The following is a 25,432-nucleotide window of genomic DNA, read 5'->3' as shown; positions in this document are numbered from 1 at the left end:
TTATATAGACGTAGTATATTAACATACACAAAAAGAATTATACATTTAGTAAAACTCTCTGAAAACGCGAAACGAACTAAATGAAATTCACGTTGTTCGTTTGTTTGTTCCCAAACGCGACAAACGGTTAAATCAAAATAACACGAGTAGAACTAAACACAACTTACTATTTAAAGGCCTGTGATGCTCGTACATCCGTCTTTGATGAAATACTCAAGTGAAATGGCATTAAAATGTTTAAATCTGTGTTCTTGTCAAACTCCATCAGCGTCTGTTTGAATCTGACGCCATTTTTCCTCCGCCCTCACCATGACAACAACCACAAGCGAAAAACACCGCGAAATATTCTTCAAAACATTTATCGCTGTTCGTTTTTAATGTACGCGTGAATGTTTTGTTCATTTTTTTAGATGATAAAATAAAGGGTTAAAATATTTCAAACGTCTTTATTTTGCCGCTTCCTCCCGAGGAATTTTAACTGTTTAACGACCGATGTTGACCAACACTGACGCAATATTGCTTTTCAGTTTGCGAATATAATTTTAACTTCGTGGATAATTAAATATAAATCAAAATAAGTATTAATCAAGATTAATATTGCGAATCAAACCTGTTATTAATTATATTTTGCATAATTACAAACCTACTCATCCCCCTTTCAACGCAGTGGTACGTTCCTCAGACTCAGTGAGCGGGAGGCGGACCGAACTATTCCACCGGCGCTGAGGGGAGACACACATTCTCATGCAGGTCTCCACGTCCGTTCATTCATTGCGTGCTAATATTTTTAATTCGTGTGTTTTCCGTTTTGTTTTTTAAAAATTGAGTGTTGGTAAAGTGTTCTCCGAGTGAGTAGATATGCAGAAGGGAGTGAAGGTGAGTTTTTACAAACGCTGTACGCTAGTGTTAGCTTGTGCTAGCAAAACATGGCTATCGTTTATTTACTTTAGTGTCGATAGCCATTAAATGAAATTAGAATCACGTTAGTGTTTAAAAGAGACAAGTTTATGTCCATACGGCTAATTTTGTGAATATAATCTATGTATTTGCTGGTCTAGTGTTTTGTTTATTGCTTGTGTGTGTTTGTGACACAATGAGTGTTGGTTTTTATTAATTAACTGTTTATTTTCTCAGATGAAGATGACATCTGATGAGGCCACAGATGAGTTTACTCCAGGAGACATAGTGTTTGCAAAAATGAAGGGGTATCCCTTCTGGCCTGCCAGGGTGAGTTTATAAACAGCAGATATTCTTCATATCTCGTCTTTTATGTACATTATGTCAATTAAATTCTGTTCATATGTTGTTTTGTGTCAATCAGATTGGTGAAGGAAAAGCTCCCAAAAATAAGATCCCAATCTTCTTTTATGGAACACACTCAACGTGAGTAAACTCGAAACACAGCACATTAAATCAAAGATATGTTATATATGTGACCCTGGCCTGGACCACATTTGGACTGGAGGGAAATATTTGGCACTGAGAGTGCAAAAAAATCTAAACATTGAGAAAATCACCTTTAAAGTTGTCCAAATGAAGTTCTTAGCAATGCATGTTATTAATCAGAAATTACGTTTTTATATATTTATGATAGGAAGTTTACAAAATATCTTTATGGAGCGTGATTTTAATTTCCTAATGATTTTTGGCATAAAAGAAAAATCTTTAATTTTGACCCATGCAATGTTTTTGTTGGCTATTTCTACAAATATACCTGTGCTACTTAAGACTGGTTTTGTGCTCCAGGGTCACAAATGTTTTATATGTTAATAAAACAAAAAAAAGCGTGAACTGATGATATACCTACAGTACTTTGAATGCAATGCAAGTTGTTTTTGATAATGCATTTATCAGATGCAAAAGTATAAATATAAAATCCATACTTTTAGGCAGCGCAGTATTTAATAGTAACTAATATTGCATTTTAAAAACACTCTCCATCTGTATTCTTTCAGAACGTTTCTCTTTCCCAAAGACATCGTCCCCTACTGGCCAAACAAAGAGAAGTACGGCCTGCAGATCAAACGGGGCGGGTTCGAGGAGGGCATGTGGGAGATCGAGAACGACCCGGGTGTGGGCCTCAGAGGTCAAAAGGTCAGTGTTTATAATAAGTGTTATACACCAATTTGGAGTAGATGTCACTGGCATTGTGTTAGCAGAAAAACACTGGTAACAAGTGGAGAGAAACAGGAAAAATCCATGGAATAAGAGAGAGAGAATGAATCTGAATCTGAATGCAAATCATTTTTATAGAATACTGTTGTCAAAAATGGCATTTGAAACTAAACGCAGATGTTAACGTGGATAGACTAATGGATGAAACCTGCTATATTTATTATTATTTTATTTTTTTTAAGGCATAAATGTGATTTAAACAATAGGTCTACATAATATTCACATTTGCAGTTCACAGGGGACATATTATATTAGCCCTACAGTTACAGTATGAAATACTATTTAAACCTATAACATTTTACATTACTTTTTTCACAAATGCATGTTTATATCTCATATTTCGGCCTTTGTAACTCGATTTAACTCGACAATAGCGAGAATAGAGAGAATAACGAGTTGTTTTTTTGTTATCAAAATTGTAAGATATAATCTTAGAATTGCAAGAGTAAAATCAGAATTTTAAAATATAAACTCAAATGTACCTTTTTTATTCTTCTATTCCATTGTTTCCATAGCCTGCCAATTGAAAAATCAGACAAAAATCACTATTTGCAAACATTAAATTGGATTTTTAGAGGTGTAACGGTACACAAAAATGCTGGTTTGGTAAAGGAAAAAAATAGCTTTTTTCATTTGTAATCCTTTGCAGTGAATGGGTGCCGTCAGAATGAGAGTCCAAACAGTTGATAAAAACATCACAATAATCCACAAGTAATCCACACCACTCCAGTCCTTCAGTTAACATCTGGAGAAGACAAAAGCTATATCAAATCCATCATTAAGATGTTTTTAACTTAAAAACTAATCTGTAATTTATAATAACATTTCCTTCAGTGAAAAAGTGGTCTGGTCTGAATTTAGGAGAAAAATCTGCACAGATCAAGCACCGTTTACAAGCCAAAACAGTCAAAAACGTCTCTAAACAAATATATGACTGGATTTTGATGTGAGAGACAACAGGAGATGGACTTTTTCACTTTGTTCTTTTGTCACGGAAGTAACACAAATTATGGATTTGATTCTTACAAACACAGATTTTCAGTTCATTAATTTGGTACACATGCATAATTATGATATTATTATTATTAATTTTTTTAAAGCATAATTGTGATTTAAACAATAGGTCTATATGCTATTCACACATGCAGTTCATAGGGGACGTATTTTATTAGCCCTACCGTTACAGCATGAAATACTGTTAAACCTATAACATTTTATATTACTTTTTCTCCAAAGAGAGAATAACAAGTAGATTTTTCTTATCAGAATTGTAAGATATAATCTTGGAATTGCACGAATAAAATCGGAATTTTGAAATATAAGCTTAAATTTACCTTTGTATTCTTTATGCCATTGTTTCCATAGACTGACAAATTAAAATGGTCATTTTCTGCCACCAAATAGGCTCCGCCCACAAAAATCACTATTTGCAAACACTAAATTGGTCTATTAAAGGGGTGTGATGCTGCACAAAAATGGTGGTTTGGTATGTTTACGTTACAGCAAAGGGGAAAACATTTTTTTTACATTTTGAATCCTTTGGGGTGGATGGGTGCCGTCAGAATGAGAGACCAAACATCTGATAAAAACATCACAATAATCCACAAGTAATCCCCAGAAAAAAAAAATGGTCTGGTCTGACCAGAATCTTTACACAGATTAAGCACTGTTTACATGCCCAAATAGTCCAAAACAGCTCTAAACAAATATGTGACTGGATATTGATGAGAAAGACCACAGGAGATGGACTTTTTCACTGTTATGAAGTAAAAAAATTACACAGGTTTTCAGTTCATTCATTTGGTACACATGCAAGCCAACCCGAAATAGTAAATACATGTACTGTTACACCTCTTAAGTGTTACAGTTATGTTGCTCGCTGCTATAAATCCACTGGAATCTTGTGTTTTATGTTTGTGACAGAAAGCAGCGCTGGTGAAACGGCTGTCGGACAGTCGGACGAAACTGAAAGACAGGAAGAAGAAGAAAGCAGAAAACCAGGGCGAAGCCAAGAACCAGACCGGATCCCGTAAGGATTCAGCGCCGAAGAGCGATTCGAGCGCAGTGACGCCACATAAGAAAGAAACTCCTGTTAAAACCAGCAAAACAAAGTCTGAATCCGTCACGCCCAGCGAAACCAAGAACCAGACCGGATCCCGTAAGGATTCAGCGCCGAAGAGCGATTCGAACGCAGTGACGCCAGGTAAGAAAGAAACTCCTGTGAAAACCAGCAAGGCAAAGTCTGAATCTGTCACGCTGAGCGAAATCAAGAACAAGACCAGATCCCATAAGGATTCAACGCAGAAGAGCGACTTGACCGCAGTGGCACCACGTAAAAGAGAAACTCTTGTGAAAACCAGCAAAGCAAAGTCAGAATCTGTCACACCGAGCGAAACCAGGAACAAGACCAGATCCCATAAGGATTCAATGCTGAAAAGCGATTCGAACGCAGTGGCACCACGTAAAAGAGAATCTCCTGTGAAAACCAGCAAAGCAAAGTCTGAATCTGTCACGCCGAGCGAAACCAGGAACCAGACCGGATCCCGTAAAGATTCAGTGCCGAAGAATGACTTGAACGCAGTGGCACCACGTAAGAGAGAAACTCCTGTGAAAACCAGCAAAGCAAAATCTGAATCCATCACAGCGACAGATGCTAAAACAACCGTAACGAGGTTAACACGCTCCAGAGATTCGACAGCAAAGACCGTCACGGTAGATGAGAAACAGACCAATAAAGTCATGTCTGTGAAAAAAGTGCCGTCGGTGAAGACGGTCCCTGCAGGAAGGAGGATTTTGCCATCCAGGAAGATCATTTTAGCAAAGTCGCTTTCTGCTCGCAGGAAACACGTACTGAACAGAAAGATCATCTCAACTGCCAAGAAACGGATAGATCAAAAACACAAGCAGGTTTGTGTGATGTGAGGTTATTAATCTTTGACCTGGTTTGTGTCAGAATATGAGTTGCTGATGTTTTTGTTTCGTAATCCTCCAGCCCTTGAGGATCACACGCTCCACTGCAGATCTGATCCAGACCACAGACGAAATCATTGCGACGTCAGTGAAGAAACGGAAACGCCTGCAAACCGGTTCTGATGTGAAGGAAGATGCTCATGCTCCTGTGACGAATAGCTCCACTCCGTCTAGCACTGCAGGTGAACTGAAGCTTTAGAATTGATAGTTAAAATCTGTTTACATTAGGGATGTGCAGCGGCGATCAAGTACTCAAGTAATTGATGAAAACGATGATAGTGGAATTTTTTTTTTTTTTTCTCTCTGTTTGGTTATAGCAGCACTTTGTTTAGTATGCAGTCCAAAATATCAATGCTTAGTCTATTAGGATGCGTTGGGATATTAACATTTAACATGCTAAATACGCCGCATATTGTTTTCTTACTTCGTATGGCTTCGAAAATGCACAGGGGATTTCAGGAATCACTTAACAATTTAGATAAATATTGCACAAATGTGACCCTGGACCACAAAACCAGTCTTAAGTCGCTGGGGTATATTTGTAGCAATAGCCAAAAATACATAGTATGGGTCAAAATTATTGATTTTTCTTTTATGCCAAAAATCATTAGGAAATTAAGTAAAGATCATGTTCCATGAAGATTTTTTGTAAAATTCCTACTATAAATATATCAAAATGTAATTTTTGATTAGTAATATGCATTGTTAAGAACTTAATTTGGACAACTTTAAAGGTGATTTTCTCAGTATTTTGATTTTTTTGCATCCTCAGATTCCAGATTTTCAAATAGATGTATCTCGGCCAAATATTGTCCTATCCTAACAAACCATACACCAATAGAAAGCTTATTTACTGAGCTTTCATATGATCTATACATCTCAGTTTTGTAAAATTTAACCTTATGACTGGTTTTGTGGTCCAGGGTCACAAATATGCCATAAACATAGCATTATAATGAGAACTTAAAAGAATGTGAAATCTATAGTGAATTCCTTTCTCGTGTTTCGGTGCGCTGTTATGAAAGCATCACGGCGGGAGCTCTCTCTCTTTCACTATAGCGCATCACTTAAAGTTCACTGGCATTTCATAAACAGCGTTATAATTAGAACTTTATAGGATGTAAAATCTATAATTAATTCTCTCTGCTATCCTTGCAGTGCACTGTCATGAAAGCGCATTACGGAGCGCTCTCTCTAGTGTGTAACTTAAGTTCACTGGCATTTGCCTCCTTTTGTGCAGATAGAAGTTGTAATGTTACTAATTTATCTGATTAATATCATTGGATGTGTCATAGACAGTGCCAATAGACTTCAGTTTATTGGCACTCTTCACCTCCTTCCTTTTTAGATCCTTTGCTTTAGATCATTTGTGACCCTGGACCACAAAACCAGTCATAAGGTTAAATTTGACAAAACTGAGATGTATGCGTCATATGAAAGCTCAATAAATAAGCTTTCTATTGATGTATGGTTTGTTAGGATAGGACAATATTTGGCCGAGATATGTCTATTTGAACATCTGGAATCTGAGGGTGCAAATAAATCAAAATACTGAGAAAATCACCTTTAAAGTTGTCCAAATTAAGTTCTTAACAATGCATATTACTAATCAAAAATTACATTTTGATTTGTTTACAGAGGGAATTTTACAAACGATCTTCATGGAACATGATCTTTACTTAATTTCCTAATGATTTTTGGCATAAAAAAAAAAAAGAATAATTTTGACCCATACAATGTATTTTTGGCTATTGCTACAAATATACCTCAGCGACTTAAGACTGGTTTTGTGGTCCAGGGTCACATTTTTAAATTCCTTCTTAATTAATGACATTGCTGCATCCTAATCATAATCTAACAGTGTCCTAATCATGTGTTCATGTTTTCAAAGACAATTTTTGATGTCATATTTTTATTTTAGCATTCATTTTTATAAGTCTTCAGGTTTTCTTTTCATTTAAACCATTATGGCCATGCCCCGCCCCCCAAACAAGCTCCGCCCCCAATTACTCGATTAATCGTTCTTGAAACCTATTGATGATCAAAATGAGAAATTTCTCAAAATCCCCTTTCCTGGTTTATATAAATTGCCATTGCTTGTTTTATATTATGTGAGTTGTTGTAAAGCTGCAATACAGTAGATATGGGTAAAAATTAACTAAACTATATGTGACCCTGAAGTAGCACGGGTATGTTTGTAGCAATAGACAACAATACATTTGTATGGGTCAAAATAATCGATTTTTCTTTTATGCCAAAAATCATTAGGATGTTAAGATCATGTTTCATGAAGGTGAATTTTTGATTGGTAATATGCATTGCTAAGAACCTAATTTGGACAACTATCTCAATGTTTTGATTTTTTTGCACCCTCAGATTCCAGATTTTCAAATAGTTTAAAAAGCATGTTTGATTCATTGAGATAATGAAATTGATATAATTTAACAACAATATATCAAAGTTTAACAAAAATACAATTTTTAGATGTTATTTTGTTTCCCAAAATTCATTTGAATTGATTTGGTATTCCTTTTTAATAATGCTAATTTGTTTAAAAAAATAATAATCACTTGTCTAGTCATTTGAATTCATTGTTTAAATTTTACTGTTAAAAAGTTTTTTTTATATTCTTTACGTTTTATAATTTTTTTTAACTTAATATTCAAAAGGCAATATTTAATCAAATCCCATTTAATTCTTTGCTTGTTTTTTTTAAAGTTTGGTTTTAATGGCTTAATCACATTTTAATCATCTAAAAGCATGTCTAATCAAATTCTACCGTAATTTCTTTAGATAAACCAAACTTTTATGTAATAATATCATATTCAGAAATTACCAATCAAATCAAGTCCTGCTCCTCTGCAGATGTGACCCAGACCACTGAAGAAATCACTGCGGCGACAGTCAAGAAACCCACTCTGAAACGGAAACGCTCACAGACTGATTCTGATGTAAAGGAAGACACTCGTGATCCTCTTCCTGTGAAGAACAGCTCAACCCCGTCCAGCACTGCAGGTGACCTGAATATTATAATTGAGAGTTCACTTGAGATCTGTTTGAAAGACATTACTTGAGTTATTTTGTGAGTTGCAATACAGTAAATGTGGGTAGAAATGAACTAAATTAGATTATTATTAGTGGTGGGCATAGATTAATTTTTTTAATCTAGATTAATCTAGATTAAATCTTGAAATTAATCTAGATTAATCTAGATTAAAATGGCTAATTTGAAATTCTTCTGAAGGCATTCAGAATATGTGTGCTACCCAAATAATGACTAAAAGTAAGTCTTTGAGAACGGGTTTCTCAAGCCAGGTGGCGCATTAGACCAGGCGCTCATCTCCTGTTTCCAAAATGCATTACAAACTGCTTGACAATTGCATTTAAAACACAATTAACTATACAAACTTGTGTAACCAAGTACTTCTGCGCAAAAGGCTGTACGACGTGCGCGTTCCAGTAAAATATACAGGCGCGCGGGTATGGATAGCCTATCTGCGTGCATCTTACAATAAACTGCGTTGCTTTTAGAAGCGTCAATTCAGTTGTTGCATATAGTTTAATGTCTTTATTTCGGGATTATCAAAGTAAATTATAACTCAAACTTGAGATTTTACTGGGGCACAGCAGATTTTCACTGGGGCACGTGCCCCAGTAAAAAGGGTCTAGCAACGCACGCACCTGCCCTGAAGCGGCTTCATAACTGCATCCATGTCTGCGCGTCTCATTTGATGTGGTAATTTCACAGAAGTTGAAGACTCGTTCTCGCCCCCTACATTGCAATTCAACTAGATATACGTCATCCGCGCTAAAATATCAAGGTGAAAGTCATCATATCTTGCGTAGTTTAGACCCAGCTCCCAACCCAACTTTGAGAATAGATTAACGGCGATATTTTTTTTATCGCGCGATATGAGTCTCACGTTAACGCAGCACGTTAACGCCGATAACGGCCCACCACTAATTATTATACTAATATATATATACAAAAAATAAAGTTTTGGGACTTTTTTTTTTTCTGGATTTCTTTTTTTTTCTGCATTCCATTGAAATGGTTAAATAAAATGTCAGTAATCCAAAAGTATGTTTGATTCATTGAAATAATGAAATTGATACAATTTAACAACAGTTGATTAAAGTTGAACAGTTGAGTTTTTAGAACCTTATGAAATCAGTGTTATTTTGTTTCCCAAAATTCCGTTTTAATTCTGTCAAATTCTGAATGTTCCATACTCCTTTTTAATAATGCAATGTTGTTTAAAAGTTTAGTTAATAATTTTATTTTTTAAACTTTAATATTCAAAAGGCATATTTAATCAATAATTGTTTTTATTTTATTATTTTTAAAGTTCTGTTTTAATGGCTTCATTACATTTTAATCGTCAAAAATCGTCAAATTCAGTTATATTTTTCTCAGATTCTGTTTTCCTTTTTTTTTTTGTGTTGTGTTTTATTTTTTAATAATGTATTTACTTTTTGCCAGTCAAATCAAGTCCTGCTTGCTCTATATCCTGCTCCTCTGCAGATCAAACCCAGGCCACTGAAGAAATCACTGCAACGTCGGTGAAGACACTGACTCTGAAACGGAAACGCTCACAGACTGATTCTGGCGCGAAGGAAGACACTTGTGTTCCTCTTCCTGTGACAAACAGCTCTGCCACGTCCAGCCCAGCAGGTGAACTGAAGTCTATTAATTAAGCGGTGACATAAAGTCTGTTTGACAGACATTACTTGTTATTTTATGAGCTGCAATACAGTAGATGTGAAATGTAAAAAATTTATTACATTATATTATTATACTAATATATACAAAAAATACAATTTTGGGACTTTTGTCAGCTCTTTTAATTTTTTTAGGATTTCTATTTTCTGTTTTCATATTTCTGGATTCCATTTTAATGGTTTAATTAAATTTCAGTTGTCAAAAAGCATGTTTGATTGATTGAAATAATGAAATTGATACAATTTATCAACAATGTATCAAAGTTGAACAAAAATGAAATTTTTAGAACCCCATGAAATCAGTGTTATTTTCTTTCCCAAAATTCAGTTTTATTTCTCACAAAATCTGTATTTTCCATTTGAATTGATTTGATATTCCTTTTTAATAATGCGGTTTTGTTTAAAAACAATGAATTGTCTAGTCATTTGAATTCATTGTTTAAATTTTATTGTTAAAATGTGGAAGAAAATTTGTAATATTCTTAAAAAAAAAAACTCAATGTTTTTTTTTTAAGTTTAATAATTAAATTTTTTAAAAAGGTGTATTTAATCAATTATTTTTAAAGCTCGTTTTTAATGGCTTAATTACATTTTAATCTTAAAGAAGCATGTCTAATCAAATTCAGTTTTTAAAATTTTTTTTTAGTGTTGTGATTTAGGTTTTATTGCTACTTTGAGAAGTCTGTTTTACAATAATTTATTTCTGCCATAATTTAACATTTGAATATTGTTTTGTAATAATAGATTTACTTTTTACCAATCAAATCAAGTCCTGCTTGCTCTATGTCCTGCTCCTCTGCAGATGTGATCCAGACCACAGAAGAAATCAATGCAACGCAAGTGAAGACGCTCACTCTGAAACGGAAACGCTCACAGACTGATTCTGATGCGAAGGAAGACACTTGTGATCCTCTTCCTGTGAAGAACAGCTCTGCCCCGTCCAGCACTGCAGGTGAACTGAAGTCTTTTGAGTTATTTTAAAGCTGTCATACAGTAAATGTGGGTAAAATGAACAAAATTATGTTATGCAAATATATATAAAAAAATACATTCAAGACTTTGAGATCAGTTAAATTTTTTCCCCAAAATTGTTTGTTTTTTTGTTTTTCTCTCTCTTTTTAATTTTTTTTCGATTACATTTTATTGGTTAAATGAAGTTTTAGTAATCAAAAATGTATGCAATTTAACATGACATTTTTAGAGTGCTATGAAATCAGTGTTATTTTCCCCCAAATTCTGTGTTGTCCATTTGAATTTATCTGGATTCCGTTTTATTAATTATATTTAGTTTAAAAGCAATAATCAGTTGACTAGTCAATTTAATTAATAGTTTGAATCTTACTATTAAAATGAGGAAAAATGTAAATATTTAAAAAAAAATTACATTTATACATTTTTTAAAATATATATATTTTCAGCTTTAATATTCACATTTCATTTAATTATATGATTCTGTTGTAATAATTAAGTTTTAAAACTACAATCAATTTACTAGTCACTAATTAATTGTTTGCATGTTAATTTTAAAATGTAGAGGAAAAAACATTCTTTAAAAAAAATTTCAACTTTAATATTTACAATTAATATAATTCTTTGATTCTGTTTTAATAATTACATTTTTTTTTAAATCAATTTACTAGTCAATTGAATTATTTTTCCTGTTAAAATGTACGAAAAAAGATGTTAAAAATTATGAAAAATTAAATTGATTTGTTCAGCTTAAATATTCAAATTACATTTAAGTCTTTGATTCCTTTTTAATACATTTTGTTTAAAAACAATCAATTTACTAGCTAATTTAATGATTTTTTTTTTATTACTGTTAAAATGTAGAAGAAAAAATATATTTAAAAAAAGTTCAAGTTTATGTTTTTAATTTTGTTTTTGTTTTTCAACCATTATATTTAAATTACATTATTTGCTGCTGGTTTGGTATTTTAAAGTTGTGTTTTAATGGTTTAATTAAATTTTAATCATCAAAAAGAATGTCTTATCAAATTTGTTACACTTTTCCCAAATTCTGTGTTTTCTGTCTTTTTTTTCTGCCATAATTTCTTTAGATTAGACCACACGTTTATTTAGACAGTTTGCAGTGATAATGTTGATTTGAACAGACAGGGATGAATAGTATTAACCAATGTCATATTAACGTTTTTACCAATTAAATCAAGTCCTGCTTGCTCTGTTTTCTACTCAATATTCGTTCAGAATTAAGTCCAATGTTTAAAGTTGTCATTATAAATTTTGATTATAATGTAGAGGGTCATTATGACCATAAAAAGCTGCTTATCTCATCAGAGCTGCTCAATTTACAGATTCAAAGAGGAAAAGGCTCACAGAGAAGCAGACGTCTGTCCCAGAAGAACCAGAGAAGAGCGAGGTCAACAAGACAGACACACAAGATAAGGAAGAACAGAAAGAGCCAGCGAATGAACCCAAACAGACAAACAGCGACGTTCAGAGCGTCCCTGAAAAGCAGGATGTGCCAAAAGAGGAGAAGAAAGCGGTAAACGAAGAGGTGAGAGCAGACGAGAGCGCTTTAGAGATGCGGAGGAGCAGCAGCGGTCTGACGTCTGTCTGTGTGTCTGTGTCTCGTAGAAGAGTAAGATCCTGGCTGAGAAGAGGCAGAGCGTGCTGAAGTCCCTGCAAGGGTTGGTGACGTCCACCAGAGGAAAGACACAGACCGGCGCCGATCAGACGACACTCCACGAGGAGCCGAAGATAGAGCCTGAGAAGAGCTGCGAAGCCCAGAGCGAGAACTGCCGCTTGGTCAAACCAACAACTGTGGAGGAGGAAAAGAAGAAAGATCCAGAGCAAAATGGAGAGCATGACAGCAGAAGCACTGAGTGAGTGAGATCAGCTGAGATTAAAGCTGATATTTAAATTCACAAGCACATTCAGAAACACATAGAGAACAAGAAACATAACTATATCTGTGAACGCTTAGAAAACAGCAATACCGCAACTGTAATGATAATGACACAGAGGAATGATATCGCTGTAAACACTTTTAGAGAATTGTTCTTCAGCCGATAAACGACAAAAACATTGACAGCCAGTCAGAATCCATTTGACTTTAACAAGTGACAGGCAACAAAATAGCAGTGCTTAGAATAAACAGAATGATATTGTGCATTGGTATAAACTAGGGGTTGACCAATTATCGGTATTGGTCATTTTGAACACCGATTTGTCGATAAAATAATGTAAAACCATTTAAGGAAAGTTTTTGTTATTTTTTTAATTTTGACATTAATTTTCCTTTTTACACCAGACATTAGGTGATGGACGTGATGCACGTGATGGAGATTTACTACTAATCAAATTACCGGCTTCATTGACTAAACGCGCCTCACAACATCGTGCGATTAATCGTGCAGCCCTACCAGACATAGATATTGTTTCAAAATATCGGTTATCGGTGTACTTAATCTGTAATTGGTATCAGCATCGGCCTTATAAAGCATATGTTGGTCGACCATTATAGCTAAGAAATGTTATTTTTACAGCTAAAAATTTTTATTTTTACACCATAAGTAAAAATATCGGTTCAAAATATCAGTTTTCAGTCTACTTGATCTGTAATAATTGGTATCTGCTTTAAAAAATGCATGTTGGTCGACCATTATAGCTATAATTTTATATTTTTACACCATACGTAAAAATATTGGTTCAGAATATTGGTTATCGGTCTACTTGATCTGTAATAATCGGTATTGGCTTTAAAAAAACGCATGTTGGTCGACCATTATAGCTATAATTTTATATTTTTACACCATACGTAAAAATATTGGTTCAGAATATTGGTTATCGGTCTACTTGATCTGTAATAATCAGTATCAGCTTTAAAAAACACATGTTGGTCAACCATTATAGCTATAATTTAATATTTTTACCCCATACATAAAAATATCGGTTCAAAATATCGGTTATCAGTCTACTTGATCTGTAATAATTGGTATCTGCTTTAAAAAAATGCATGTTGGTCGACCATTATAGCTATAATTTTGTATTTTTACACCATACATAAAAATATTGGTTCAAAATATTGGTTATCGGTCTACTTGATCTGTAATAATCGGTATTGGCTTTAAAAAAACGCATGTTGGTCGACCATTATAGCAATTTTTTTTATTTTTAATCCATACATAAAAATATCGGTTCAAAATATTGGTTATCTGTCTACTTGATCGGCATCGGCCTTAAAAAAAACATATTTGTCGACCATTATAGCTATATTTTTTTTATTTTTACACCATACATAAAAATATTGGTTCAAAATATTGGTTATCAGTCTACTTGATCTGTAATCGTTATCAGCATCGGCTGTAAAAAGCATATGTTGGTCGACCATATAGGATTTTTTTTTTTTTTTTTTACACCATAAGTAAAAATATCGGTTCAAAATATCAGTTTTCAGTCTACTTGATCTGTAATAATCAGTATCAGCTTTAAAAAACACATGTTGGTCGACCATTATAAGGATATTTTGTTTTTGTGTGAACCTGTATCTGAATTATATTAATTATTATTAATATTCTACCGTACATTGTCCAACCCCACTCTTGCTGTTCATTTTCCTTGTGCAGCTCTTATAAAGGGTCATAAATTGCCTTGATATTTAAAAATTCTGCAGAAACACCAAATAGTGAAATAAAATTCCTTCCTTGGAATTTGTTTATATTTGTGTATTGAAAACATTTTTGATTGTCATTTAGACTCCTATCTGATTTTCTATATTTAAAAAAAAGGTCTTTTTTTATTTTGGGCTAGTTAAATTAATTTTCGGCTACCAAAATCTGAAGAGTACCTGCCTGAAGGGCTACCAGAGATTTTGAAATTTTGTGAGCCCTGAGCTATAATTTTTTATTTTTACACCATACATAAAAATATCGGTTCAAAATATTGGTTATCGGTCTAATTGATCTGTAATAATCGGTATTGGCTTTAAAAAACGCATGTTGGTCGACCATTATAGCAATTTTTTTTATTTTTAATCCATACATAAAAATATCGGTTCAGAATATTGGTTATCTGTCTACTTGATCGGCATCGGCCTTAAAAAAAACATATTTGTCGACCATTTTAGCTATATTTTTTTTATTTTTACACCATACATAAAAATATTGGTTCAAAATATTGATTATCGGTCTACTTGATCTGTAATAATCAGCATTGGCCTTAAAAACATATGTTTGTCGACTATTATAGCTATCATTTTTATTTTTACACCATACATAAAAATATTGGTTCAAAATATTGGTTATCAGTCTACTTGATCTGTAATCGTTATCAGCATCGGCTGTAAAAAGCATATGTTGGTCGACCATATAGGATTTTTTTTTTTTTTTTTTTACACCATAAGTAAAAATATCGGTTCAAAATATCAGTTTTCAGTCTACTTGATCTGTAATAATCAGTATCAGCTTTAAAAAACACATGTTGGTCGACCATTATAAGGATATTTTGTTTTTGTGTGAACCTGTATCTGAATTATATTAATTATTATTAATATTCTACTGTACATTGTCCAACCCCACTCTTGCTGTTCATTTTACTTGTGCAGCTCTTATAAAGGGTCATAAATTGCCTTGATATTTAAAAATTCTGCAGAAACACCAAATAATGAAATAAAATTCCTTCCTTGGAATTTGTTTATATTTGTGTATTGAAAACATTTTTGATTGTCATTTAGACTCCTATCTGATTTTCTATATTTAAAAAAAAAAGGTCTTTTTTTATTTTGGGCTAGTTAAATTAATTTTCGGCTACCAAAATCTGAAGAGTACCTGCCCGAAGGGCTACCAGAGATTTTGAAATTTTGCGAGCCCTGAGCTATAATTTTTTATTTTTACACCATACATAAAAATATCGGTTCAAAATATCGGTTATCGGTCTACTTGATCTGTAATAATCGGTATCTGCATCAACATTAAAAAACGCATGTCGGTCGACCATTATAGCTAGTTATGATTATCGTTATCAGCTATTTTTAAAACCCATTTGCAGATAAAATAGTTTAAAAACATTTAAAGAATTTTTTTTTTTTTTTTTGTTAGAGCCCATGTTATTTTGAGTTTTGACATTTTCATTTTTACACCAGAAGATGTACAAAACCTACTTTTCCTAACTAGTCCTAGGTTTTCTGCTTAATCTGAGAAAAAAAACAACTCTTCTCTTCTCTTACAATTCTCTGGCTTCTCTAATCATTAAAAAAATTTTAAATTGTCCCTTTGGGAAGCTATAAGTGGGTCATTTAGAAAAGGGACCTGTCAGAATTTACCCATAATCCTATAAAGCCTAAAAGAAAACTCAAAATGTCACAAAACCTGATGAGCACATGCGACAGGTGATTCTAAACAAGCATGCAAAGTTTTAAGGAGATCGGACCACAGCTGCCACTTTGACAGTCATAAACGTTACCAAACATAATATTTCTATAATAAATTACCTGTATTTGCAAAAAAAAAAAAAATGCCTTAAAATGCTTGAACCTGCTTACAGCTATATTAGTTATAATAGTTGTCATTATAATAGTTATTGATAGAGTTATCGTTGTTATAGTTGTCCAGGTCATCAATACAGTTATTGGTATAGTTTTCACAAATATTACTTTATTAAACAGTATTATAAATTACATTTAACTTAATGGTATTGTATTGAGTTGTCATTATTGTTTTCATTATAGTGTATTATTATAGTATAGTATTACTGTTATAGCCATAATATATTAGTTTTTGTTGTAGTTATTGCTATATTATTGTAATGCTGATCTTACTGTAATATGATCATAAAGCAATAAAAGTTATGGCCATTATTCTAGCTATCTTAATAGTTATGGTTATAGTTATCAGTCATTAACTGAGTGTGTTTCTACAGACAGCAGAACAACAACAGCAGCAGCAAAGAGGAAGAACACAAAGGTGAGATGCACACAAACAACACTGAATCAACGTGTGTGTGTGTGTGTGTGTGTGTGTGTGTGTGTGTGTGTGTGTGTGTGTGTGTGTGTGTGTGTGTGTGTGTGTGTGTGTGTGTGTGTGTGTGTGTGTGTGTGTGTGTGTGTGTGTGTGTGTGTGTTTGTGTGTAGATCTCTAATCATGTGTTTGTGTGTTTCAGCTCACTCTCTGTCCGTCACAGACTCTTTGCTCTACCGGCTTCATGGCGACATCAGAATCTCAATGACGCTCGAAAATCCAGTATGAACCCGCTTAATATCATAAACTCAGAGTTGCTCCTCGGTAAGATTATTGATTGTGCGTCTCTCTTACAGGATGTCAGTAAGTGTTTATTGGCTCTGGATGAGTTGAGCACCGTCCCGGTCTCGTCCCGAAACATTCAGAACCACAGCGAGCTCATCGACACGCTCAGAAAGGTACACATATGTGAAGATACTCACTGGTGCAGAGTAATGGAGTTCAGTCTCACATAGGATTGCATTTTCTTTTAAGCTACACTGGCTGCATTTGAGCCCAAGGACTACATCTAAGTTTTGATATTACTTGGGCAAATATATTTCCCTATGGTATTCAAGTTTAACTAGCAAATACCAAAAAGTGTTTAAACAGTAGTTAGCTAGCCAGAAAATCAGATATGAAAAAAGCTAAGCCAGTAAGCACTATTTCATTGACAATTTACAGTCAATTTAGCTCAAGCTGCGATGCACTTTCTTCTACCTTCTGCTAGCCAGTTTTGTTATCAGACAAAGACAGTACGGGTCAAAAGTGGGGACACATTACTATTTTTAATGTTTTTGAACACTGCATCTCTTATGCTCATCAAGCCTTCTTTTATCAAAAATATTAAGTGTAATTACAATTTAAAATAACAGTTTTCTGTTTTAATGTACTTTAAAATATAATGTATTTCTGTGATGCAAAGCTGAATTTTCAGCATTATTACTCCAGTCTTCAGTGTCACATGATCCTTCTGAAATATCAATTTTGAAAACAGTTGTGCTGTTTAATATTTAATTTATTTTATTTTTTATCTGTTTTCTTTGGTTATTTTTTTTTAAAAGAACAGCGTATATTTAAAATAGAAATCCTTTTTTAACAGTACACTACCGTTTTGTTACTGTACTGTTTTTTTTTCTTTATTTTAAAGAAATTAATACTTTGTCAACAATGATGTTAAATTAATAAAAATAGTAAAGATTGATATTAGAAAAGATTTCCGTTTTGAATAAATGCTGTTCTTTTTAAGTTTCTAATCCTGAAAAAAAAACATCCAAAAATGTCATTTTTTTTACATTTGTATTGGTTTGCATGCATGTCAGCTTATCATCAAACAAAATGTTTAAATTTTATTTGTGATACAGTTTCTCTAAATCTCCTAAAATTTCCAATTAATTTCCATAAATTCCTGATAAATTTCCAGATTAAATTAAAGTTTCCATGGAAATATACCGGAATTTTTCACCCCTTTGCAACCTTCTCACATGTATTGTGTGTGTGTGTGTGTGTGTGTGTGTGTGTGTGTGTGTGTGTGTGTGTGTGTGTGTGTGTGTGTGTGTGTGTGTGTGTGTGTGTGTGTGTGCGTGTGCGTGTGTGTATGTGTGTGTGTTCAGATGCGGTGGTTTCGCGGCAGCGAGGCGATCATGTTTAAAGCCTCCATGTTGTATCATCGCTTTAAAAACATCTACCTCATCGGAGACGCTGACGAGACTCTGAGTCAGGAGTACATCGACTCGCTGCAGGAAGAGAGAGAGACGGACGCCAGATCAGGTAATAACACACTCATCAGAGCCCATGTCGATTAGTACATGGCCCTCTGGGATATTTCAGCATGATTGGTCAGTAGTGCTATAATTGAGCGCTGGTTTCCTGCAAAGCTCTATTAGTTTGACGTTGCTCTGCTCACAGTAAACAATCATTCACACTATATTTAATATGTCAAGATGATATGTCTATGAGTAGGTTGTGTGATCAGCATCTTATTTTCCAATAAAAGCATCATCATCTCTTACCTGTAGTTTGCCATTTTATTTTTTTTAAATTGTATTGTTTTTGTTTTTTATTATTATTATTATAGCATAGCATTATTCATGTATGTACACTGCTGTTCAAAAGTTTGGGATCAGTAAAAATTTTATTTATTTATTTATTTAGTCTGTTATGTTCATCAAGGCTGCATTTATTTGATTAAAAATCCAGAGGAAACTAATAAATTGTGAAACATTATTTCAGTGTAAAATAACTGTTGTCTATGTGAATATATTTTAAAATTGTAATTTATTCCCGTGATGCGAAGCTGATTTTTCAGCATCATTTCCTCCAGTCTTCAGTGTCACATGATCCTTTAGAAATTGTTCCAATATGCTGATTTATTATCAGTGTTGAAAACAGTTGTGCTGCTTATTTTTGTTTTTAAGAAATAAAAAGTTAAAAAGAACAGCATTTGTTTAAAATAGTTTTTTGTAACAATATAAACTACTATTTAAAGTTCAGTTTAACTTTTTATTCATCAAAGTATCCTGAAAAAGTATTAGAATGATTTCTGAAGGATCATGTGGAATAAATTATATTTTAAAGTATATAAAAAAAAACACTTTTAAATTATAATAATATTTTACAATATTACTTTTTTTTTGATCAAGTAAATTCAGCCTTGATTCTTGAAAAACTTTTGAATGGCAGTGTATGTACTGGGGTTATTATAGTCAACTAAAACAACATGATTATTTAAAACTTAATGAAATAAAATATAAATATTAGATGTTATAAAAAAAGAAATTTATTCAATTAAAAGTATGATATATTTTTTGAATAAACTCATTCATTAATATCAATATATTTAAATAAATGTATTAAATATGTATTTTTTTAATATTTTATATCAGTCAAAGTTGATTTTTATTTTGAGTAACAGATGTTTTTCATTGTATTTATTAATTCATTTATTTTTATTTATTGTTTTAGTTACTATAAAGTCTCTGGTATGTTCTTTAAAAATAATCGTTTTTCCTAACAAATTTTGTTTTTCTTATTTTCTTTTATGTGTGCATTTCGATAAAAAGTTTATTTTAATTATTTATTTAATGTTAGTCTGATATATTCTGCATAAATTATTTCAGTAAATAAATGTTATGTTGTCTGTTTTCAGCTGTCAGTCCGACGAGCGTCTGTGAAGGGACCCGAGATACGAAACAAGCGCCTCAAACCACTGAACCCGTGCCTCACAGGTATCACACCATCATAATCACTTTCACTGTCTGCTGGAATAGTTCACCCAAAGATGACCATTTTCTGAAAATATCCTCACCCTTACGCCATCCAAAATTAGGATGAGTTTGTTTATTCATCAGATTTGTGAAAATGTTCATTCCATCACTTGCTCACCAATGGATGTGAATGGGTGCCATCAGAATGAGAGTCCAAATAGCTTATAAAAACATCACAGTAATCCACAAGTCCATCATTCCAGTACATCAGTTAACATCGTAAGAAGACAAAAGATGAAATAAATCCATCATTAAGACATTTTGAACTAAAATACTTTTGAGTCCGTAATCCATAATAACACTTCCTCCAGTGAAATAGTCTATCTCTTGTTGTTTCTCACATCAATATCCAGCCACATATTTATTTAGAGCTGTTTTGGCTTGTAAACGGTTCTTGATTTTGATGTGCGGATTTCTCTCCTGATTCAGACCAGACCACTTTTTCATTATTATAGATTATGGACTCAAGGTATTTGAGTTAAAAATGTCTTAATCATGGATTTGTTTCAGCTTTTGTCTTCTCAAGATGTTAACTGATGGACTGGAGTAGTGTGGATTATTTGTGGATTATTGTGATGTTTTTATCAGCTGTTTGGACTTTCATTCTGACGGCACCCATTCACATCCATTGGTGAGCAAGTAATGGAATGCCACATTTCCACAAATCTCATTAAGAAACAAACTCATTCTAATCTTTGATCACTTGATCTGAAACGTTTAACGTTTAATTAAATGACGTTTAATAGCAAAAGAAATGGTTCATTCCATCACTGTCTCACCAATGAATGTGAATGGGTGCCGTCAGAATGAGACTCCAAACAGCTGATAAAAGCATCACAATAATCCACAAGTAATCCACACCACTCCAGCCCATCAGTTAACATCTGGAGAAGACAAAAGCTAAAACAAATCTATTAATAAGATGTTTTTAATTAAACTAAATTGAGTCCATAATCTATAATATCGCTTCCTCCAGTGGAAAAGTGGTCTGGTCTGGATCAGGAGAGAAATCTGCACAGATTAAGTGCTGTTTACAAGCCAGAACAGCTTTAAAGAAAATAAGTGGCTGGGTTCTGGAAACTTTTTCACTGCAGGAAGCATTACTGTGGATTATGGACTCATATTTTAGTTAAAAGCGACTTACTGATGGATTTGTTTCAGCTTTTATCTTTTCAAGATGTTAACTGATGGACTGGAGTGGTGTGGATTATTGTGATGTTTTTATCAGCTGTTTGGACTCTCATTCTGACGGCACCCATTCACATGCATTGGTGAGCAAGTGATGGAATGACGCATTTCCACAAATCTAATGAAGAAACAAACTCATCCTAATCTTGGATCACCAAGGATCTGAAAAGATGACATTTAATAGCAAAAGAAATGTTTATTCCATCACTGTCTCACCAATGGATGTGAATGGGTGCCATCAGAATGAGAGTCCAAACAGCTGATAAAAACATCACAATAATCCACACCACTCCAGTCCATCAGTTAACATCTTGAGAAGACAAAAGCTGAAACAAATCCATAACGTTTCCTCCAGTGGAAAAGTGGTCTGGTCTGATTCAGGAGAGAAATCTGCACAGATCAAGCGCCATTTACAGGCCAAAACAGCATAAAAAAAATTTGACTTTTTCACAGCAGGAAGCGTGATTATGGACTCAATGTATTTGAGTTAAAAACGTCTTAATGATGGATTTGTTTCAGCTTTTGTCTTCTCAAGATGTTAACTGATGGACTGGAGTGATGCGGATTACTGTGATGTTTTTATTAGCTCTCTTTCTGACGGCACCCATTCACATCTATTGGTGAGCAAGCGATGGAATGACGTGTTTCTCCAAATCTAAGAAAGAAACAAACTCATCTACATCTCAGTTTTTTTCAGCAGATGTTAATTTGTGTGTAAACAGCTGCTGATGGTTTGACTGATCTCTGAAGTGTTTTTCAGTGCGGACAGCAGCTGACGTGAGGAAACCGCCGGAGTTCACCTTGTGTTTTTATCATTGTTGTGTTGATATTCTGGAATCAGGCTTTTTATCCGCAATCGGAGAGAGTTTTATCCGGTGGCCGTTGCAGTTATTTATTCACGCTGAAAAGAAAAGCGTTTCACCCGTCCAGTACGATTCCTCGTGTGGATTTAGTGTATTTCAAAGGTTCCCATCGACGTCAGTGTTTCAGCAGCTCAGCTGGGATCTCCACAGTTTGGTGTCATAGATAAATCCCAATGCCTTGACTTCAGTGTTTTAGTTTTTCAAAGCTTTAGACGGGTGCCGTTCTGTGAGAAGAGACAAAGAGACACTAATAAATGTCAGAAATAGCGATGTTTCTCCTGTCAGTCCATCATCACTCATTCTGGTCTGATTTGATTCTGATGCCGACTGACAGGATGAATTGTTCAGATTTATGCCTTTCCTTTGATCACAGAGCATTAAGTCACATCAGCAGACACTATAGTTCAAATCTGAGCTGAAAATACAGCGGATCTAGTTCGACGCATTCCAGACGGACGTTTGTTCTCTATTCTGTTTGTAAGATGTGACCCAACCAAGTACATGCTAAACCTGAGCATTAACTGTTCATTTGTGTGTTTGTACAAAGGGCAGCTACATTATGATCATTCAGTAACACCATGATTAAAAAAACGTTTTGAGTCCATATCTGGACTCTTTCACACACATTAGATCTGATCTGAATCCGGTGCTAATACAACAGACGTTGTCTTTAATGAACACATTTAGCCGTAAGATGTTCTAGCATTGTCTGTCATGCTCAGACGCCCCTAGATTTGTATTATAAAGCACTTGCATGTGCTTCCTGTGTCGATATTACGGTGAATATGCATTAAACTGATCTTTAGTACTCTTTGCTGCTTGTGTCGTGGGCCTGTTGTTTGTGTACGCATTCGTCTAATGAGAAGGTTTGATTTTTGACGTTGATGCATTTATGAAAGACTTATAACCACAGTTCCATGTCATCTAATGTCTATTTATAGCTTTGGTAGAAAACAGACTCATAAATGATAAAGAGAGCTTTTTATGTTGGCATATTCATCAGATAATAATTACACTAATTTTTTTTTTAACTAACATTAGAGCAGTTTTAAAGGTGTTTTCTTTGAAATGTTTTACTATTTAAAACATAATATAGCAAAATATAACTTACTAGTGTTTTCTGATAGCTAAATTTCACATACATAATCCTTACTTTATTCAAAGTTGAACTAGACTTTCATAAACTATATGTGACCCTGGACCACAAAACCAGTCATAAGGTTACATTTTACAAAACTGAGATGTATACACCATATGAAAATTCAATAAATAAGCTTTCTATTGATGTATGGTTTGTGAGGATAGGACAATATTTGGCTGAGATTCATCTATTTGAAAATCTGAAATCTGAGGGTGCAAAAAAATCAAAATACTGAGAAAATGACCTTTAAAGTTGTCCAATTTAAGTTCTTAGCAATGCATATTACTAATCAAAAATTACATTTTGATATATTTATAGTAGGAATTTTACCAAAAATATTCATGCAACATGATCTTTACTTAATTTCATAATGATTTTTGGCATAAAAGAAAAATCAATAATTTTGACCCATACAATGTATTTTTGGCTATTGCTACAAATATTACCCCAGCGACTTAAGACTGGTTTTGTGCTCCAGGGTCACATATAAAAAAACTATTCAAGAAGTAAATTTATTACATTTATTTTGTTAATCTGGCAACACATCCCTTAGGAAAATTAACCATAGTTTTGCAACACTAATCATAATTTGACCATGGCATTTGTAGTAAAACTGGTTATATACAAATGCTTATCAATATGACAAAAACTATAGTTACTGCACTATACTATACTAAAACCATTCTTAAATGGATTTGTATCTTTATACTTCCTTTTCTTTATTTGTTCTTATAACTGTACTTTTTTTTTGTACTGTTTGCAAGACAGAAAGAAAGAAAAAAGGATTAAAAGTTCCGATCTGCATCAAATGATTCGCAAACCGCGTTAAAAAGTTCCGATTTGAATCAAACGATTCGCAATCTGCCTGAAAAGGCTTTGGTCTGAGTCAAATGTTTCGCGATCCGCACTCCGAAGCTCCGATCTGATAATTCGTGAACCAGCGGAAAATCATTCTGTCAAGTTCTGATCTGAATCAAATGATTCACAAACCACCTGCAAAAGATCTGAATCGAATGATTCGCGACTCACTCTCCAATCTAAGAATTCACGAACCGCCAGAAAAGTTGAGATCTATATCAAATGATTCTCGATCCGCCGTCTGAAATCCCGATCTAAAAAATGTTTCGCAAACCAACTGAAAAGTTGATTCGCGATCCACTTTACAAACTTCCGATTTGAATCAAATGATTCGCGATCTGCGCTCCGAAGTCCTGATTCATGAACCGACTGAAAAGTTTTGATCCAAATAAAATGATTCACGATCCGCACTTTTAATTCCAATCTGAATCAAATGATTCACCGAAGCTCCAATCTGAATGATGTTTCTCAAACCAGCTGAAAAGTTTCGATCTAAATAAAGTGATTTGCGATCCGTGCTCTGTATTCCGATCTGAATCAAAGGTTCACAAAGCACCAGAAAGAGTGCTGATCTAAGTCAAATGATTTGCAATCCACACTCCGAAGTTCCGATCTGAATAATGATTCGCAAACTGCTTCAAAAGTTCTAACCTGAAACAAATGATTCGCGCTTCACGCTACGAAGCTCCGATCTTATGATGATTCACGAATCGGTGATCCGCGCTCCAAAGTTCTGGTCTGAATAATGATTTGCAAACTTCCTGAAAAAGTTCCAATCTGAATCAAATGATTCGCGACTCCTGCTCTGAAGCTCCAATCTGATGAGCGAAGCGGCGATCTGCGCTCCCGATCTGAATCAAATGATTTACAAAGTGCCTGAAAACATTACAATCTGAATCAAATGATTTGTGATTCACGCTCAGAGGTTCCATTTCGATCCGAATCAAATAATTAACGCTTCCAGTAAATAATTTTGCTAACCAATAACTAATTCGGAATTTTGAAAAGCTCAGTTTCACCCAACACTACGTGCTTTTTAAAACTCATTATTACAAGCAACGTCAAATTTGAAAATGAACGACTCTTTTGATCTGGTTTATGCTAGTGAATCGAGTTTGAGTTTGAATCATTTAGAGCGCTTCCAGTGTAAATGACTCACTCAATTGAATCGGTTGTGCCCATAGACGGCAACAGTCATCGAGGTCATCACCTTCAGAGTTTGTAGCTTAATTCACTATATATTTTAAATATTTTACCACTGCTATTCAGTTGGCGACAGTCATCTCATACCAC

General features: G+C 33.8%; 1 protein-coding gene across 2 annotated transcripts; it reads left to right on the top strand.

The window, feature by feature from the left end:
• The first annotated feature begins 732 nt into the window (after window positions 1-732).
• On the top strand, window positions 733-22,953 carry LOC141291323 (uncharacterized). Of its 2 annotated transcripts, none has more exons than XM_073823496.1 (17): window positions 733-876; window positions 1,135-1,227; window positions 1,322-1,383; window positions 1,956-2,094; window positions 4,099-5,082; window positions 5,168-5,327; window positions 8,011-8,160; window positions 9,671-9,820; window positions 10,670-10,819; window positions 12,183-12,385; window positions 12,466-12,713; window positions 16,747-16,790; window positions 16,987-17,066; window positions 17,141-17,242; window positions 18,437-18,593; window positions 19,972-20,050; window positions 22,038-22,953. In XM_073823496.1, the coding sequence occupies exons 1-17, from the start codon at window positions 859-861 to the stop codon at window positions 22,051-22,053; spliced, it is 2,835 nt and encodes a 944-aa protein (XP_073679597.1). In that variant the 5' UTR covers window positions 733-858; the 3' UTR covers window positions 22,054-22,953. The 2 variants fall into 2 exon arrangements, with proteins under 2 accessions (XP_073679597.1, XP_073679596.1); XM_073823495.1 differs by having other exon boundaries at window positions 22,028-22,953.
• The last annotated feature ends 2,479 nt before the right edge of the window (window positions 22,954-25,432 follow it).

This window comes from Garra rufa, chromosome 18, assembly GCF_049309525.1.
Source record: "Garra rufa chromosome 18, GarRuf1.0, whole genome shotgun sequence".
NCBI classification, from domain to species: domain Eukaryota; kingdom Metazoa; phylum Chordata; class Actinopteri; order Cypriniformes; family Cyprinidae; genus Garra; species Garra rufa.
This window is presented reverse-complemented; position numbering and strand designations above follow the sequence as displayed.

Bases quoted from the DNA above. Each gene is read 5' to 3' on its own strand.
- LOC141291323 (XM_073823495.1), top strand. The intron at 17,243-18,436 runs GTACACATATGT...GTGTGTGTTCAG, and splicing joins TCATCGACACGCTCAGAAAG to ATGCGGTGGTTTCGCGGCAG. The intron at 20,051-22,027 runs GTATCACACCAT...TGATCTCTGAAG, and splicing joins ACTGAACCCGTGCCTCACAG to TGTTTTTCAGTGCGGACAGC.